The 18101-nt window shown below is 32.2% G+C and overlaps 1 protein-coding gene across 8 annotated transcripts in view; it reads right to left on the bottom strand.

The window, feature by feature from the left end:
* The window catches only part of LOC139527007 (uncharacterized), a 47827-nt gene that overhangs the window by 9369 nt on the left and 20357 nt on the right, over positions 1-18101 (bottom strand). For 4 of the 8 annotated variants that reach the window (XM_071322226.1, XM_071322223.1, XM_071322230.1 and 1 more), the window contains 6 exons: positions 16810-17222; positions 15731-15899; positions 13800-13910; positions 7023-7271; positions 1158-1673; positions 144-250 (listed from right to left, as the gene is read on the bottom strand). In XM_071322226.1, the coding sequence (XP_071178327.1) occupies positions 144-250; positions 1158-1673; positions 7023-7271; positions 13800-13910; positions 15731-15899; positions 16810-17222 (1565 nt within the window). The remainder of the gene's footprint in view (positions 1-143; positions 251-1157; positions 1674-7022; positions 7272-13799; positions 13911-15730; positions 15900-16809; positions 17223-18101) is intronic. The other 4 variants (XM_071322231.1, XM_071322228.1, XM_071322229.1 and 1 more) reach the window with 2 other exon arrangements.

Below are 18101 nucleotides of genomic sequence, written 5' to 3'. Positions count from 1 at the left end.
TTAAAATGGATTTGTATTTTGTCATGTTTAGCCATTGTACAGCTTACGATACGTTATGAAAAATATACATTTTCGAATAAGCATCGATTAAATGAAATTAAATCACAATAGCAAAAAAACAGGGTAACTGAATAAATGCTTACATCTGTGAGAATATCCCTATGCGTTGCAGCAAATAAGATCTTTGGCATGACACTTCTATCATCAACACAGTAGGTGAGTATTGAGTTGACCCAATGTTTCACAATAGCTGGAAAAATACGAATAAGCAAATAAGTTTCCCTCTTGCATATGCCTCTATGTTCATGGTCATATTTTAGTGATAATGCAGAGTTAAATTATAATGTCTTTCTAGTTATATTTTTAGAGTTGTTTATTTATACATATATATATATAAGTATATAAACAACTCTAAATTGCGGTTTTTATCCAACGCAATTATATAAAAATAAACAACTCTAAATTGAAAACTGCGTTCAAACCTATGATTGTGTTGGTTAAACACCGCATTTTTTGTACGTTTGCATGTAAAACTTATTTAGCGGTAGAGGGGTCTAAATACAGCACCAAAAACATTTTCTAAATGACCAAAAGAGTGAAAGAGTATATTTTAACAAGACGCATTTGACTCGCAGGTCGAACAACTGATGTTCTTAAACCCTGCTGACTGCCATTGACGATTGCCAAATAAATTGATCACAAGATGTAATAAATTGATCTTTATATATACAGCTGGCATGTCAGTAACTGCTAGTTCTCCTTTGTTTATTTATATATCATTGTCATTTTGCTAAGTTTCTTTTATTACCTATTCTAACATCGGTTTCGTAATTCTTTTAAACTGAGTTTTATTGTGCGAGTTGCTATGGATTTTTTTCTACATTAGCTGGAGATATAAGGGGGAAGTTGCGATCTCACAAAACATGTTATACCCCGTCGTATTTATGCGTCTGTCCCAAATCAGGAGCCGCAGGCCTATTTGAGGTGTGATTTAAAAAAAGGTAAATTTATGGGCCACCTGAGGACCACCTGGAAAACCATTGGTTGCCTTCGGCTGTTGTCTGCTCTATTGTCGGGTTGTTGTCTATTTGACATATTCCCCATTTCCGTTCTCAATTAAATATCTATATTATCAATTGTCATAAGGCTGTACTTACTTTCATTAGAAATATCACCCGTAGGATATTCTGTCAGAGGTTCCTGAAAATCCCTACTGCCATCAAACATCACTACAAATGTACCACCGTGCTGAACAAATAACTGATGGGTCATATCATACGATCGTTGACCACCAAAGTCAACTAAATCTGAAGGTGCAATTTTAACTTTGTATTGACCACTCTCAACTTCTTTCAAAATGTCATCATGTACAGCATAGGCTTCAACCGTTTTCACATTAGGCAGACTAATTGATGAAGTATTGTTCATTTCAGATGTACTGAACTGTTCTCTCGATAAGACTTCATATTCTCCAATGTCATCCTCGGTGGATACAGAAACTTCTGAACTGAAATTAGCATCAATCTCAGAATCCTGAAGATTTAATTCTGTCAAATCATTAGAGGATGGAGCAAAGCACAGGTCATGGTGGTTGTCAATAGTTTGACATTTAGTGATCTCACGATTTGGTTTTCCAATTACTAACTTGGTCAACACATTATGACCTCTATTTTCTGCAATAAAAAATGTTTTCATTATGAATTCGTCGTTAAAAGAAACAAATAAATGAAACAGACTATGAATGTGCTGATCAAATAAAATGTGCAATGCATTAATGTTAATGACAAAGAATGAAATGTAATAATTGGTTAGTCTTCCTTATGGTGCGGTGGGAAGACTAACATTATAAAGAAACTGTCAGGTAAAGCATGGATTGGTACTCAAAATAGAGGCAGTAAATCGGTCTTCATGCAGATGACTATCATTTTAGTACATTGTAAGTCAACCACATTAATGTCTTAAATCCAAATATTAGATAATAAATAAATTTGGTGTACTTACTGTCTTCTGATTGCGTAAAATAAAAGTTATTTTAAATATTGTCAATTTTTATGGCATCACGCCCACATTGACGTTGTGTATTCATACGCAGCCGGACAGGTATATACATTACAATGATTATGTAAAAAACAGTGGCTTATTGTCAATAGTATCCGAGAAATACACCAGACGTCAAAAGCTAAACATTGTCCAATGAACCATGAAAATGAAGTCAAAGTCAGATAAAACCTTACAATCATTCCATATATCAAATACAGTAAACAAATTGGTTATAGTATCTGAGATAAAAAAAAAAATTGCACCTCGATCCTTGAATAAGGTTGTATTACAAATTTACTTAATGTGGCCTTGTCATTCCTTGATATGGTCCTGTCATTCTTTGATGTGGTTATCCCATTACTTGATGAGGTAAAACCACGTGACCAATTCGGAAAAACCTGTTCTTTTTTAGATATATTTCCATGTTGTATGTGCCTTGAATGCTTGTGGCCACCCATCTAATTAGTGTTTAAATTAAAGTTGGGTTACTGTTTGAGTTAAACTTTGAGATAGTTTTCGAATTCAAGTCATGCTTAGAATTAAAGTTCTAGTTTTAGTCAAGCAATGTTAAAACCACATTGACTAATGACACAACCATATCAAATAATGGTGAAACCACATTGAGTAATGACAAAACCATATTGAGTAATGACAAAACCATATTGAGTAATGACAAAACTATATCAAGTCAGTACGAAACCATATCGTGTAACATCGAAATATCATTAAGTAATAAAATTGAGAATGGAAATGGGGAATGTGTCAAAGAGACAACAACCCGACCAAATAAAAAACAACAGCACAGGGTCACCAACAGGTCTTCAATGTAGCGAGAAATTCCCGCACCCGGAGGCGTCCTTCAGCTGGCCCCTAAACAAAAATATACTAGTCCAGTGATAATGAACGCCATACTAATTTCCAAATTATACACAAGAAACTAAAATTAAAATAATAAAAGACTAACAAAGGCCAGAGGCTCCTGACTTGGGACAGGCGCAAAAATGCGGCGGGGTTAAACATGTTTGTGAGATCTCAACCCTCCCCTATACCTCTAACCAATGTAGTAAAGTAAACGCATAACAATACGCACATTAAAATTCAGTTCAAGAGAAATCCGAGTCTGATGTCAGAAGATGTAACCAAAGAAAATAAACAAAATGACAATAATACATAAATAACAACAGACTACTAGCAGTTAACTGACATGCCAGCTCCAGACTTCAATTAAACTGACTGAAAGATTATGAACATCAGGCACAATCCGTCCCGTTAGGGGTTTAGTATCATACCATCATAACATATATGAGAAGAACATACCCCGTGTCATGCCAACAACTGTTTTTAGAATAAATGTGTTTAGTTCCGATGCAAAGACCTTATCAATGACTCAATATTAACGCCAAAATATGCAATCTTTAATGACTTGACAACAGTATCGTAATTATATCCCTTCTTAATAAGTCTATTCAAAGGTTTTGTAAGTTTCTGAGGTGAATACTGACACCTTTGTGCTTTATAAAGAATATTACCATAAAAAATTGGATGTGAAATACCTGAACGTATTAGAAGTCTGCATGTTGAGCTATATTTACGAATGATGTCTTTATACCGATGATAAAATTTAGTAAATGTTTTGACTAGTTTGTGATATCGAAAACCCTGGTGTAATAATTTTTCAGTAATACATAAATTTCTCTCGTTAAAATCTAAAACATTGTTACATACACGAGCGAATCGTACAAGTTGATATATATAAACACCATAAGATGGTGACAAGGGAACGTCACCATCTAAAAACGGATAATTAACGATAGGAAATGAAAAATCATCCCTTTTATCATAAATTTTAGTATTCAGCTTTCCATTAGTGATATAGATATCAAGATCGAGAAAAGGGCAGTGGTCATTGTTAGTATTTGCTTTATTTAAAGTAAGTTCACCAGGATAAATTTCATTTATATACATACTGAAGTCGTCATTATTGAGAGCCAAAATGTAATATTCCATATTGGGTTATATTAAAATATCATTACGTAATGTCAAAACCATATTAAGTAAAGACAAAATATCATTAAGTAATAATAGAACAACATACAGTAATATCAGAGTTCCACATAAGACAGCTGTGGCGTTCCATACCCTACCATGACTATGATGTAAATATAAGAAAAATTAAACAAGAGGAACATTTAGGTGTCATCAAAGCATTCCCTCTGAAAGGTTGTTATGGTTATTTATCTAAAGATACATAGCTTTATTGTTTTACTACCTATTTCAACCAAACGTCATGTTTTTTCAGGTGTTTTCTTTTTCCCTTATGAATTTCTCACAACTAACATACTATATATTTTAATGCTTAAATAACAGTCAACATGATAGATATAGGAAGATGTGGTGTGAGTGCCAATGAGACAACTCTCCATACAAATAACAATTTAAAAAGTAAACCATTATAGGTTAAAGTACGGCCTTCAACACGGAGCCTTGGCTCACACCGAACAACAAGCTATAAAGGGCCCCAAAATTACTAGTGTAAAACCATTCAAACGGGAAAACCAACGATCTAATCTATATAAACAAAACGAGAAACGAGAATGTGGTGTGAGTGCCAATGAGACAACTCTCCATACAAATAACAGTTTAAAAAGTAAACCATTATAGGTTAAAGTACGGCCTTCAACACGGAGCCTTGGCTCACACCGAACAACAAGCTATAAAGGGCCCCAAAATTACTAGTGTAAAACCATTCAAACGGGAAAACCAACGGTCTAATCTATATAAACAAAACGAGAAACGAGAATGATACATGTTTGTGGTTTCTAACTTTTTGAAAAGTTAATGAATGAAAATCTCTATTTTTCTCTTGAAACGAATGGCTGAATATAGGATTATGATAAGGGATAATATACATTTATTTGTGCATGTAAAGTTGTGATATATGCTCACCTTGACCTTGACCCTGACCTCATTTGCATTGTTCATAAGTCGATGATAAGCTGTCTTGGTTTTGTTACTTGAAAAGGTGCATTAAGCAATATTTCAACTATATTTGGTGTATGGAATAAAAGTATGGCGAATATGTCTGAAAGGCTAACTTCATATGCCATCGGCCTTATGTTCATTAGTCAAATTTATATCACGTAAAATGATAAAAACTTACACATTTTACATTCATTTGTGAACTTCAGTTTCGCGTCTAAGTATATATAACCATTCTTTTATGTACATGTATAATTGTTATCGACCTGTTTTTATAGTTTGATTGATCTTAGAATGATAAATATATATATTCTAACCTAGAATGTTTCTCTTCATTCTACCAGACCGTATAATATCAAACCAAATAATTCTTTTATCCAAAAGTATTTGTAGTGGTATAACTCAAAGATTGTGTCTCTATGGCATAAAATATTGATATATCTGAGAACCAGCAGGTAATCGTAACGACAATAAATTACTTTTTTGTGTAACGCATTTTTGTGAAAGCATTTTAATACTTCAAAATGCAGCTGTTCGCCATTTTAAATCGATTTATAATTTTTGAACACCGACACAATATCCTTAATTCATCAACATCAAAATCCGAATATCTGATAGATAAATCGGCTTTCTCCATCATACTATTAAATGATGAGTGTACTTATGTACAGATATAGGCTGTACTTTATAAATACATATGATTACAGAAAACCACACCTCCTCTTGTTATGTTTGCCTGCTTGTTCCAAGATGAAATATCCATATTTTATCTCAAAGAGACACAATCTTCGACATTTACAACTACACATATTATTGGAAAGAGGATGATTCATTCTCATAAGGTCTCAAAGTAAAGGGAGAGGTATTAGAGAATTTTAGTTTTAAAGATTAAACTCTTAGAAATTCAAGATATAACTGGTATAGAAATGTTGAATTTGATCAGATTTATCTTTAATTAATCTTTGTATTCTTAGTAAAAACTATTTCAAACAGTTTGAGAAGAGCTGTATTTACACATGTTGCTATAGATTTTTATTTACATTTATTCGATACAATCTAAACTTGAAGTAAGCAAACAATTGTATATCACTTGACTTAGGTTCAAAGTTAAACCGAAATATCCTGACAGAACGGATTAACTTGAAAGTTATCGATTAAATAAGCTATTCTAGATTATGTCTTTTATAATAACAATCAGTATACATTATAATAGGTATAGTTAATATCGATATATTGTTTAAGTGCCAGTCTTTGTAAGAATCAGGCAATTTAGGAAAAAATCAAAACATGATCAGAAAAAACCCACGGAGCTAATCATTCTTTTTAATACTTACCATCATCCTGAGTTAAAAATTATTAGTCTTTCGTTTGTGTGTGCCTGGTAATATCAAATAACTCGGTTAGAAAATTGGTTAGAATGATAGCAAATCATAGAGTTATCTCCCCTTATTCGTTAATTTCTAGTGCATTTCAACCAAATTGTATCTTCTATTACCAGAACAGAAAACAGAAATGAATGTTATTTTTGTGCATAACTACATATTATGAACTCAAATCAATGTCAAGTTGGGTGGGGTTTTTTGGTCATGTTTTCACCAATGCCTGATTCTTAGGCAGACTGGCACTTAATAGTGTAACGGTTAAAAGATCTTAAAAGGCGATATATACCAATTTAAGGGAAGTCCAAACTTATGAGTCGAAAATAAGTTGTAAATATAAATCTTCATCTGTAAAACAGATATAACATAATGGTTAACCATCTTGTGATGACGTCCTTAAAATTTAGGAACGACTGACATTAATTTTACTACTTGGAACTTGGAATGTCGTTTATATTAACTTAGGTCTTTTATAAATCAAACGAGAAAATTAACAAATATATTTTTATTTGTGAAAATATCAACGGTTCGTTGCAAATACATGAACTCTTTATGCCTATCTTGGAAAGCATCATACTATATGAATAAACAATATCCATGTCTTATATTTTCAAAATACCTTACCTTCTTTTAAAGGGACCATCTCAAAACTCTCCAAGTTGATACCATTTCGTCCAAAGTGTATGACTAATCCATCTGTTGATTTCCATGTCAGTGGTATTGGGGTACCAATCAGAACACTTGCTAGGGTGGACTTTCCACATGCGCAACTTCCACAAAGGAAAACTCTATTTTCAAACGACTCATATGTTCCAGTGGATAGCAGTTTTCGAAAATCTTCAGACGTTCCAGCGAAAGGAAGCAGATCAGGATCTATTATAAAATACAATCAGAATCATCATTTGTTAATTGGTTTTTCAAAATTCATATCTGAATATTTTCATTAATCTTATTAAGGAATTCGGTGATACAGATTTTTGAATCTAAACAAACTGTTAGATATTGAAATTAAAGGATTACTCTATTTTTTTAGTTTGTGAAAATACCAACAGCATAACCGTTTGAAATATATGAACTGTTAATGTTTATCTTAGAAATGCTACCAATGCTAACTTTTTAATAGGAAGTAGAAAATCTGGATAAACTAAAGAATAACTGGGAATCACTATCAGTTCATTGCTACGAATCGTGGGGGTATATTTTACTTATATGCTTTAACCCTTTGTCCTGTCTTCTTATATCAACTCTCCAAAGTTCGTTTACGTTTTTTTTATTCATCTTGAAAGTGCCTATGAGCATAACAAAACTGGTTAGTATGGTTTCAATCAACTGATAACAGCATCAATATTTATTAAAATAAAGACAAAAAACAAAGGTATTATTACAGTTTTGAATTGGTAACTTTTTAAAACAAGTTTACTAAAACAACTGATAATCTTATCCGGGTCTTATTTAAATTTCCAGGCTCGGTAAACAACATAACAAAGAAAAATAAAGAATGAACTTTTCCGTTTCTTATAAGTTTTCTACAAGTACAGCCAAACTTGCAAACCAAACATTTATATCTTAATTGAAGAATTAGGTCATTTGTTAACAAATAGTATAACATAATTCCTGATTTGATTTTTGATAGTTATATATAACAATATTACTGTAGGGTATGCTAATTGAAACCCAAAACATCATTACAGACACGGGCATAGGGAACGAATTTGGGATATAAAAACACCGTAAAACAGTGCCAAAGGAAATTTACCGTTCACAAAAGGAAACTAGAGGCTCTAAAGAGCCTGTGTCGCTCACCTTGGTATATGTGAAAACAAAAGAAGCAGATAGATTCATGACAAAATTGTGTTTTGGTGATGGTGATGTGTTTATACATCTTACTTTACTGAACATTCTTGCTGCTTACAATTATCTCTATCTATAATGAACTTGGCCCAGTAGTGTCAGTGGAAAATGTTAGTAAAAATTTACAAATTTTATGAAAATTGTTAAAAATTTACTATAAAGGACAATAACTCCTTAGGGGGTCAATTGACCATTTCAGTCATGTTGACTTATTTGTAAATCTTACTCCTCTGAACATTATTGCTGTTTACAGGTTATCTCTATCTATAATAGTATTCAAGATAATAACCAAAAACTGCAAAATTTCCTTAAACTTACCAATTTAGGGGCAGGAACCCAACAACGGGTTGTCCGATTCATCTGAAAATTTAAGGGCAGATAGATCTTGACCTGATAAACAATTTTACCCCATTTCAGATTTGCTCTAAATGCTTTGGTTTTTGAGTTATAAGCCAAAAACTGCATTTTACCCCTATGTTCTATTTTTAGCCATGGCGGCCATCTTGGTTGCTTGACCGGGTAACCGGACACATTTTTTGAACTAGATACCCCAATGATGATTGTGGCCAAGTTTGGATTAAATTTGGCCCAGTAGTTTCAGAGGAGAAGATTTTTGTAAAAGATTACTAAGATTTACGAAAAATGGTTAAAAATTGACTATAAAGGGCAATAACTCCTAAAGGGGTCAACTGACCATTTTGGTCATGTTGACTTATTTGTAAATCTTACTTTGCTGAACATTATTGCTTTTTACAGTTTATCTCTATTCATAATAATATTCAAGATAATAAACCAAAACAGTAAAATTTCCTTAAAATTACCAATTCAGGGGCAGCACCCCAACAACGGGTTGTCCGATTCATCTGAAAATGTCAGGGCAGATAGATCTTGACCTGATGAACAATTTAACCCCGTCAGATTTGCTCTAAATGCTTTGGTTTTTGAGTTATAAGCCAAAAACCGCATTTTACCCCTATGTTCTATTTTTAGCCATGGCGGCCATCTTGGTTGTTTGACCGGGTCACTGGACATATTTTTTAAACTAGATACCCCAATGCTGATTGTGGCCAAGTTTGGTAAATTTGGCTCGGTAGTTTCAGAGGAGAACATTTTTGTAAAAGTTAACGACGACGGACGACGGACGACGCCGGACGCCGGACGCCAAGTGATGGAAAAGCTCACTTGGCCCTTCGGGCCAGGTGAGCTAAAAACTCGGGAAAGACAAATCATCCCTTTTGTCGTTAATTGTTGTAATAGAACTCCTGATGTAAAACCAAAATATCTATATTTCGGAAAAGACAATTGTTCATTACATTTAACCAAACCAGACATGTGATTTGGTCAAACAAGACTCATTAACTGCGCATGAATCAAATTAGGTTGATGACTATGTTAAACACTACGTTAAGAGCATTCAATGAATATAAAAAAAAAAGATTGCCAATGAGACAACTCTCCACAAGAGACCAAATTGACACAGAAATTAACAACTGTAGTTCACCGTACGGCCTTCAACAATGAGCAAAGCCCAAACCGCAAAGTCAGCTATAAATGGCCCCAAAATGACAATGTTAAACAATTCAAACGAGAAACTCTACGGTCTTATTTATATGAAAAAAATAATACCGAAAAAAAAACAAATATATAACGCATAAACAAACGACAACCACTGAAAAACAGGCACATACATACATAATGTGGCGGGATTAAACAAGTTTATCCGCGAAACAGATTATGTAAAATGTGAAGAGTCAAAAATACATGTTATGGTTCCATAAAATTCCAAAATAAATTTTTGACATTCATTATAAGTAAATTTCAATCAAATATAAGGCACATTTAGGAACTAAATCAGAAAGTTTTGATTGTTTATAAAAAGAGTATATTCAATATATCTGAATGTGAAATTAAACGTATTGGCTTTTTTCTGAAAAAGAGATGCGCACAGTTCGTTCATATAGTAAGGAGAGCAATTTGTTGAAAAGCCTATCTTCTAATTCAACAAGTATGTTGTCAATAAAAAAAAAACTCCAGCATACTAAATCCTTGTTCTAATGTGTGTCATGTTTTACTTTTTGTTCAATATCAAAGAAATATGCCTTGTGGTATTCCAAACTAACAAAATTAATCTTTTTTATATTTCAAAGCATTGTTGAATATTTTTTATACGAATTTTTAATTTCAAATGGATAATGGTTGTACACAGGGTTGAAAAATCAAAAAAATTATGGAAATATTTGAATTTTAGAGAAAGATCGATATTTTAAACTATACAGAAGTGTTTAAGAGTTGGTTAGCATCCACATATGATAAATACAACTACGCGAGTAAGCAGTTTGATAGTATTTCTGAAGACTCTCGTTCAATGTGTAATACCACCAAATCATTGTACGTCGCATCCGGTGGTATACGAAAATAGGTCTAAAAAAATATTCCATTGAATTTGACAGTTATAGAAAATTAACCCTGCATTTCAATGCACTTGAATTTTTCTGAGTCATAAGCATTTACATGTATATTGGGAATCTGAAAGTATCATTCTTTTTTTATTTGATGGTCTTATAAAATATTTTGGAAAGTTAAGGTTACATAGTTACCAAAGCTGGTAACCAGTTAATAACAGTGTTATCTCTATCTAAAATTTAGGTTGTTTATTACAATGGAATGTAGTCTGAAATTTTCACTGAGCACTGGAAAGGATTAAACTTTATTCATGCCAGTTATTTCTTTCGTTGACACAAGGGTAAATACTGTGCATTTTTTTTTTAGAAATGCCAATTTAACAAAGACTAATAGGGGGAAATCAATGGTATTACACTTATTTTCAATACAAACATATTGCTTTGTCAATATAAAGGACAATATGTCTTTGTAGAAAATGCAGATAAGCCGGCTATATGTGTACGGAATTTTACGAATTTTGTGAAAGTATCTAATCCAAACTATGTTAGTTTTCCTATTTGCTGTTCAATGTAATGTTCATTGAATCCATGAAGAACTCATGATTAGTCAAAATCTCATCCGTGTCAAATGGTATGTTTATGCAAAATTTGAATTTTTCGAAATACTAAGAATTTCTTATCTAAGGCATAGACTACCTTAGCCGTATTTGGCATAACAGTTTGGAATTTTGAGTCCTCAATGCTTACCAACTTTGTACTTGTTTAGGGTCTCTAACTATTTGGATATGAGCGTCACTGATGAGTCTTATGCAGACAAAACGCGCGTCTGGCGTATTAAATTACAAGCTTGGTATCTTTGATTATTATTTAAACCACTTGGTCGATGCAAATGCTAGTGGACGTTTCGTCCACGAGGGTATCACCAATCCAGTAGTTAACACTTCCATGTTGCCATGAATATCAATTATATGGTCGTTTTTTATGAATTTTCAGTTGGAAAAAGTTTTTCAATTATTCGAAATACTAAGGATTTTCCTATCACAGACATAGATTACCTAGCTGTTTTTGGCACAACCTTTTGGAATTTTTGGTCCTCAATGCTTTTAAACTTTGTACTTGTTTTAGCTGTCTAACATTTTTTTTATCTGTGTCTCTGATGAGTCTTATGTACACAGAACGCGCGTCTGGTGTACCAAGTTATAAGCTAGGTACCTTTGATATTTATTTGTATATTAGACTACCTGATGTATTCCAAAATTTCTTACAAGACACTCGTAGTAGTACGATTTATATACCAAGACGATATCATTCGAAGCTTTGTTCGCAGAAACAACTACCTATTTATCATGTTATTGAGAAGAGCTGATATATATATTTCATGGTTTCACAGTTTGTCTCTGAAAAAGGGCTTAAATCGATTATTTACAGTTTTTCAATTTATGAATTTGACGTTTTATCAGAGACCGGATTGTTTTGACCTATTCTGACAATTTTATTGAATTTAACTTGATCAAAGTACTCAATGGAATCAATAATTATTTTTGGAACTATGGTTTCAATTGATGTGTTGGATTCCATGAACTTAAAACCATGATATATCATCTTTCCGAGATGTTCATATTGAAAAAGGTTTAGATCCCAAGTAACACCATGGCTATTAAACTATTTTTCATCTAATCGTTGATTGATTTGACATATACAATTGGACTTTTAAAAATTATTTGTAAAGGATTCACATTCAATTGATGTGTTTGTCTATGAAATGAGATCAAACAGATCTATGGAAAAAGACCTTACACAGTGGGCATGCTCTCTTGTTTATTTGTATTTAAAAAAAAATGTTTACCTGTTTATATTCATATTTACTGGCTTTTCCATATCTATATCTATAATAGGTTATGTCCCAATCGATAATTTTTAGTTGGTCAGGTCAGTCATTAGCTGCTTGACGAACATTCAGGAATAAACACGAAATGTTGATATTTTGTTTATGATTTCAGACATTGCGTGTTGTTTTCTATGGACCTTTTGTAGCTCTAGGTATTATTTACAACAGATTTGACAGTTTGAAAAAATAAAATCACAAAAATATTGAACTCAGAGTAAAATTCATAACTGAAAGTCCCCAATCAAATGGCAAAATCAAATGATCAGACACATCAAATGAATCGAGTAGACAACAGCTGTCATATGCATGACTTATCACATGAATTTTCCGATGTAAATAGTTATCAAAAGTACTAGGATTAATTATGGTGGATTCTTATATGACGTGCTGCATTTACTTTGTTAATAAACCCATGCTCTTAATCCAATAAAATTAGTTTGCACATGCGTATATTGCCTGACTACTGCAAAATAATGAATTTTATCAAATTAGCATGCATTTAATATCGCTGTTAACTTAAAACACTTCCAACCTCTTAAATGATGCACATGTTGTTACTTATTTATTTATTATGACTGTAACGTGTTGCAATTCGAAATTGACATATTTGACCTAGATACGATAACCGTTAATGCCGGCTGTTCAAAATCCTCCCTCTTAAAAATCACATTGCCAGTCGTTTGCTTATTTACAAAAAAAAGGGCGGTTATGAGACTTCACAAACGCTCTAAAACTTATACACATCGGACATAGAAATTACATTAACTGTCCTGATCAGAATCGAAATAATTGATGCAAGCTATACTTTATTGTAGTTTTAACCTTGGTAGGAATTATATTCGTGATTATTTTTGCCCGAGCGATAGTGAGGTATAAAATAACACGAATATAATGCCTAATTAAACATGGTTTTACTGATAGCTAAACCTCTCACTTGTATGGCAGTGGTATTAAATTCCATTATATTGACAACGATGTGTGAACAAAACAAACATACATAATAGGAGGAATGTCAAAAATATGGGTACAGCAGTAAACGTTGTGTTATAATCATAATCGATATACAGACAGATGTATAAACACATATTTACCATGACACAATATCACAATGACGGGATGTTTTAGTTCAGAGTCACGTCAGATGCAAGAATAGATTCAGTGTTTATTTCTTGCAACTAATGTCCCTTTCTCCATTATTTTCTCATATATTTCACAAACATTCTTTAAATTGCACGTTAAAAATAACTACAGGTATTGTACCTTCATGTTTGCCTCCTGTATGATCCTGATCCTGTATTTCAATATCGTCTCTACCAGTGTCTGATTCATCTTTAGAGGTCGTCATTTTAACAGTGTCTACTTGTAAAAGTTCTATTGAAAATGAAGAAAATTCCACTCATTTCTACTATAAAGGCATTATATATTTTCAGAACACTTTATAAAGATAGAAAAATTTAAGAAATGCAACATAGCAACAATCATGGAACTTACAGTGTGATTGATTCAAAGTGATATATGTTTGTTCAAACAACAGCATTTAACCTTTTCTCAGGTTAATCTGGCATATTCAAAATTACTACCGCTGAGTCCCACATTGTTTTATAAAGTTTCATAGTATATGATCCGTTCGTCATGACAAATACGGTTTCAAAGTCTTAATTTGGTTGCAACAACAATATATGTAAGATATATTCAGCATTATTAAACTTCGGCTTTCAGGGACTGAATTTTCGGTTCTTCCTTGACACCATTTCCGAGTATGGTCTTTAGGAAACAATGATAGTCCGTGGGAAGCCAGGGTCGATAAATGACTGACCCGTTTTAAGAGAGAGCAGGATAATGCCGCTACAAGGCAGCACACTCACCCGACAAGTGGAAAGGAATTAATATCAGTTGCAATAACTTGTTTCCCAATCTACTATACACAAATTAGTTTAAACTAATTATATTTCTTTTAATTTAGAAAAATAGTGTGATAAAATATATATCAATTCCTTTACATAAAAATAGACTATTGCATATATTCTTTAATTATTCTGGCATTTGTTCCTATATAGATATGATGGAATAAACGTTTTCTATCGTTAATACATGTTTATACAGTTTCAAATGTACGGGCTTGAGTGACCTGTCAAAGGCAAATCAAGAAAACCGGTTCAGATATTTATATACAGTATGTTTCACTTTGTGTAAAAAAAGTGGCCATTTTTAAGAAATGCACGAGCGTCACGTATTACTTGATTTATTTGAAACATCATACTATGGTCAGAAAGATTGTTTTGCTGATAAATTGGAAGTTGAAATAATCACGTTCATGTATATTCTAGTCTATTTGCAAGATCCCCCTTTCATCTGCCTAAGCTGGTTGTCACCGCTGGGTAAATAAATGCATGCACAATATGCGTCAGATATCAGCATTAGTGAAACCCGGTCCGTATCTGTAAATTTTTCATCTACTAGTATTTATCTCAATAATAGAACACAATTCTCTATGTTTACATTGAAAACGAATCAGAGATTTATGGTGATCAAACTTGTGATTGAGTTGGTATGGGTGTCTTTTGCTATCTTGGATTGTCAATTACGGAGAACCTGAGGTCTAGATTTTCATTCAAATTAGCTTTTTTTTTCAGGAATGTAAGATAACTTATCTAAATTTTTATTTAAATGAATAATTTTTTAAGATATAACTTATAAATATTATTGTTTTTTACAAGCGTAGATTATAAATGTTTCTGAAATTAGCATTTTAAGGGGAGATAACGGAGAAATCATGCATTTCTGAAGGTGCCACATAAATTTTTAGTCGGAAAAAAAGCACGGTGACCCTATCTTTTCTTTTGATATTCTCAAAGCATTAATTAAAAGCTATCTTCCCGTATTTTATTTTACAATTCTATAATTTATTTTAGCTTCTAATCACTTAATAATAATTGTTACTGTGTAATCCATACAAAATGTTTCATTTTGTCACAAACTGTAGCTTAAGAAAATGCCCGGTGACCTATCGTATTTATTATATTTTTGATCATATCACAATATATACTCTATTTTGGCAAAGTATGAACAAATTCTACCATTTTTAGTTCAGACTCCCATTCCACTTTAATTGAAACATTTTCTTCAAATTTTATATATTTGCTACCTGATGTTCAGAGAACTAAAATTATTTATAATTCAAAAATGAATACCGTTTATTTCCCATTCTTTCATTTCCTCAATGATTTGATTTTCCTCGTTTAAACTCAGACTGAGGTCCTTGACTATTTTTCTCATCAGTTGGAAAGAATTGGAGTATTGTACCGCATCCCATTGAGTGCAATTGCCTCGTGTCCATGGGTTCTGTATACTTCGTCGTACCTGATACATAACGAGATATATACTACATATGAAACCTGTATAAAACTAATACATGGAAGCACAATAAAATCGCAAGGCATTGTGTTTTTAAAGTAGGTGGTCATTCGTGTCACAGTTGTCTTTCAACAAATATCTATTCTGCTATTATCTGCGATGACATTCATAATACAAATCCGCGATAACAAACATGAAAGTAACTGTGGTGAAACAGATTCCTTCTTAGAAATATAGACTAACATTTGGGAATTGAAAGATTCGGCCGTTAACCAAGGTAACAAATTAAGATAATTCAATCTTTATCGCAATGTACATTTCTGTTTTATTTCTAATGTTCAGTAAACGGTATCACAACATTTTAACAAGGTGCTGAATCCTCTTTTGTCGTGTTCGGTGGTCACTTGAACACCATGACCAATGGTTTTAATTAATTTATATATAAAATTACATCTTGATATAACAAATAGTGATTTAGCAACAACGGACGTTGATTTTAAAAATGAATGTCATTACTATAAAAAAACACGAAAGGATAGATGATTAGCATTTCGAAGTTTCATGAAGAAATTGTTAAATATCAGTTTAAACAGATACAGACAGAGTCTGCATATTCATCATCTACCTTAACAACTAGTTAATGTTTTTAATCAATCACAGCAAAGGGGAATAGCTGCCTGTGTTATCAAAGCCTTTTAATGTGTCATGTCTGTCTGTAGAATAGCTTAGAGAAATTAAAACATTCTTGATTGTGTAGTAGTACTTTTCTTTTTGGTTATCATAAATTGCACTGTTTTTGTTGCCTTCATCGTATTTTAGGAAAGTTTTTGTTGGCTGTTATTGGTTGAAATGAGTTTTTCATGTTTGCGTATTACATGTATAAGTCTTTTGTCCGTAGTTTACACAAATATCTTACTTCTTCGGCATCTGACTTTACAATTTGAGGAAACTTGTCAATGTTGATGATCATTCCCAGCAAAGCAGATATGTCACATGTCTCATCAAAGCCTGTATAGTGTGCCATGTGTGTCGGTAAAAATAGCTTGGATAAATCAACAACACTCTTGATGGTGTAGTCGTACATTGCTTGTTTCTTACCAAACCTTGCTTTGTTGTTGTTTACAGCTCCATAGTTCAGGAATCTGTTTGTTGGTTGATAATGTGTTGGATATATTTGTGTATCAATATTATGATAGCGGGTTAATTCATTATAGAGTACTGTTAGAATTGGAACAACATATTTCCTCAAAGCTGGTATTAATACAGTGTTCATACATATTCCAACAACCATCCACCTTTTCTCATTGTCGTCTGAATCTGATGTTTTAGCTGTAAATAATGATTTACCAAGATAATTTTTTTTTATAATCTGTCAAATGCAAAGAGTATCAATTGCGTACACTGATTTCTTTTCGTTATTGTTTCGAAATTAGGTATAAACTATGATTTTGAGAATTTAGAATTGTTCCTATCATTATCACAGCATCAATACATTTCGTGTTATACAGATTTCCTAAATATGGCCCTGAAATATTCCTTTTTACCAGTTATCAAAAATACGAAACAAAAATATGCGTATTGTATACCTTAACAATTGAATAATGATCAATAACACATTATATTATGGCTTGCAATGTGGTTAAAATATCTGAACTTGACAATTTGGTGTGTAGTGTTACATTAAAGGAAATACATTAATCAGTTAGATAAAAAATAACTACCATTTTAGCTATATTTTTATACATTGCAATATAAAAGTAACTGATGCATAAAATTTATTAATGTATATCTTTCAAAACTTATATCAAAACCTTGATGGAAGACACCAACTCATTCACTTAGTCCGTCAAAAAAGAATTAATAGCAGAAAAAACTGAAAATTAGCTTGGATACTGAATTATTTCATTATTTTCTCAGGAAATCTGTGTATACAGGAAAATCACAAAAATATTTAACAGTGATGAAAATTCAAAACGAAAAGTCCCTAATTAAATGACAAATCAAAAGCTCAAACACATCAAACAAATGGATAACCACTCTTATGATTCTAACTAGGTACATGTAGTTTTTTATGTGGACAATTGTGGATTAAACTTTGTTTTATAGTTATCTAAACATTTTTTGAGAACGATGTGCGAACAGAACAAACAGACACAATAGATGAAAATCTAAAAATATTGGGGTACAGCAATTAACATTATGTTGTAA

This window comes from Mytilus edulis, chromosome 6 (genome assembly GCF_963676685.1).
Source record: "Mytilus edulis chromosome 6, xbMytEdul2.2, whole genome shotgun sequence".
Lineage (NCBI taxonomy): Eukaryota > Metazoa > Mollusca > Bivalvia > Mytilida > Mytilidae > Mytilus > Mytilus edulis.
Note: the sequence above shows the minus strand (reverse complement) of the source record. Positions and strands in the feature narration are given on the sequence as shown.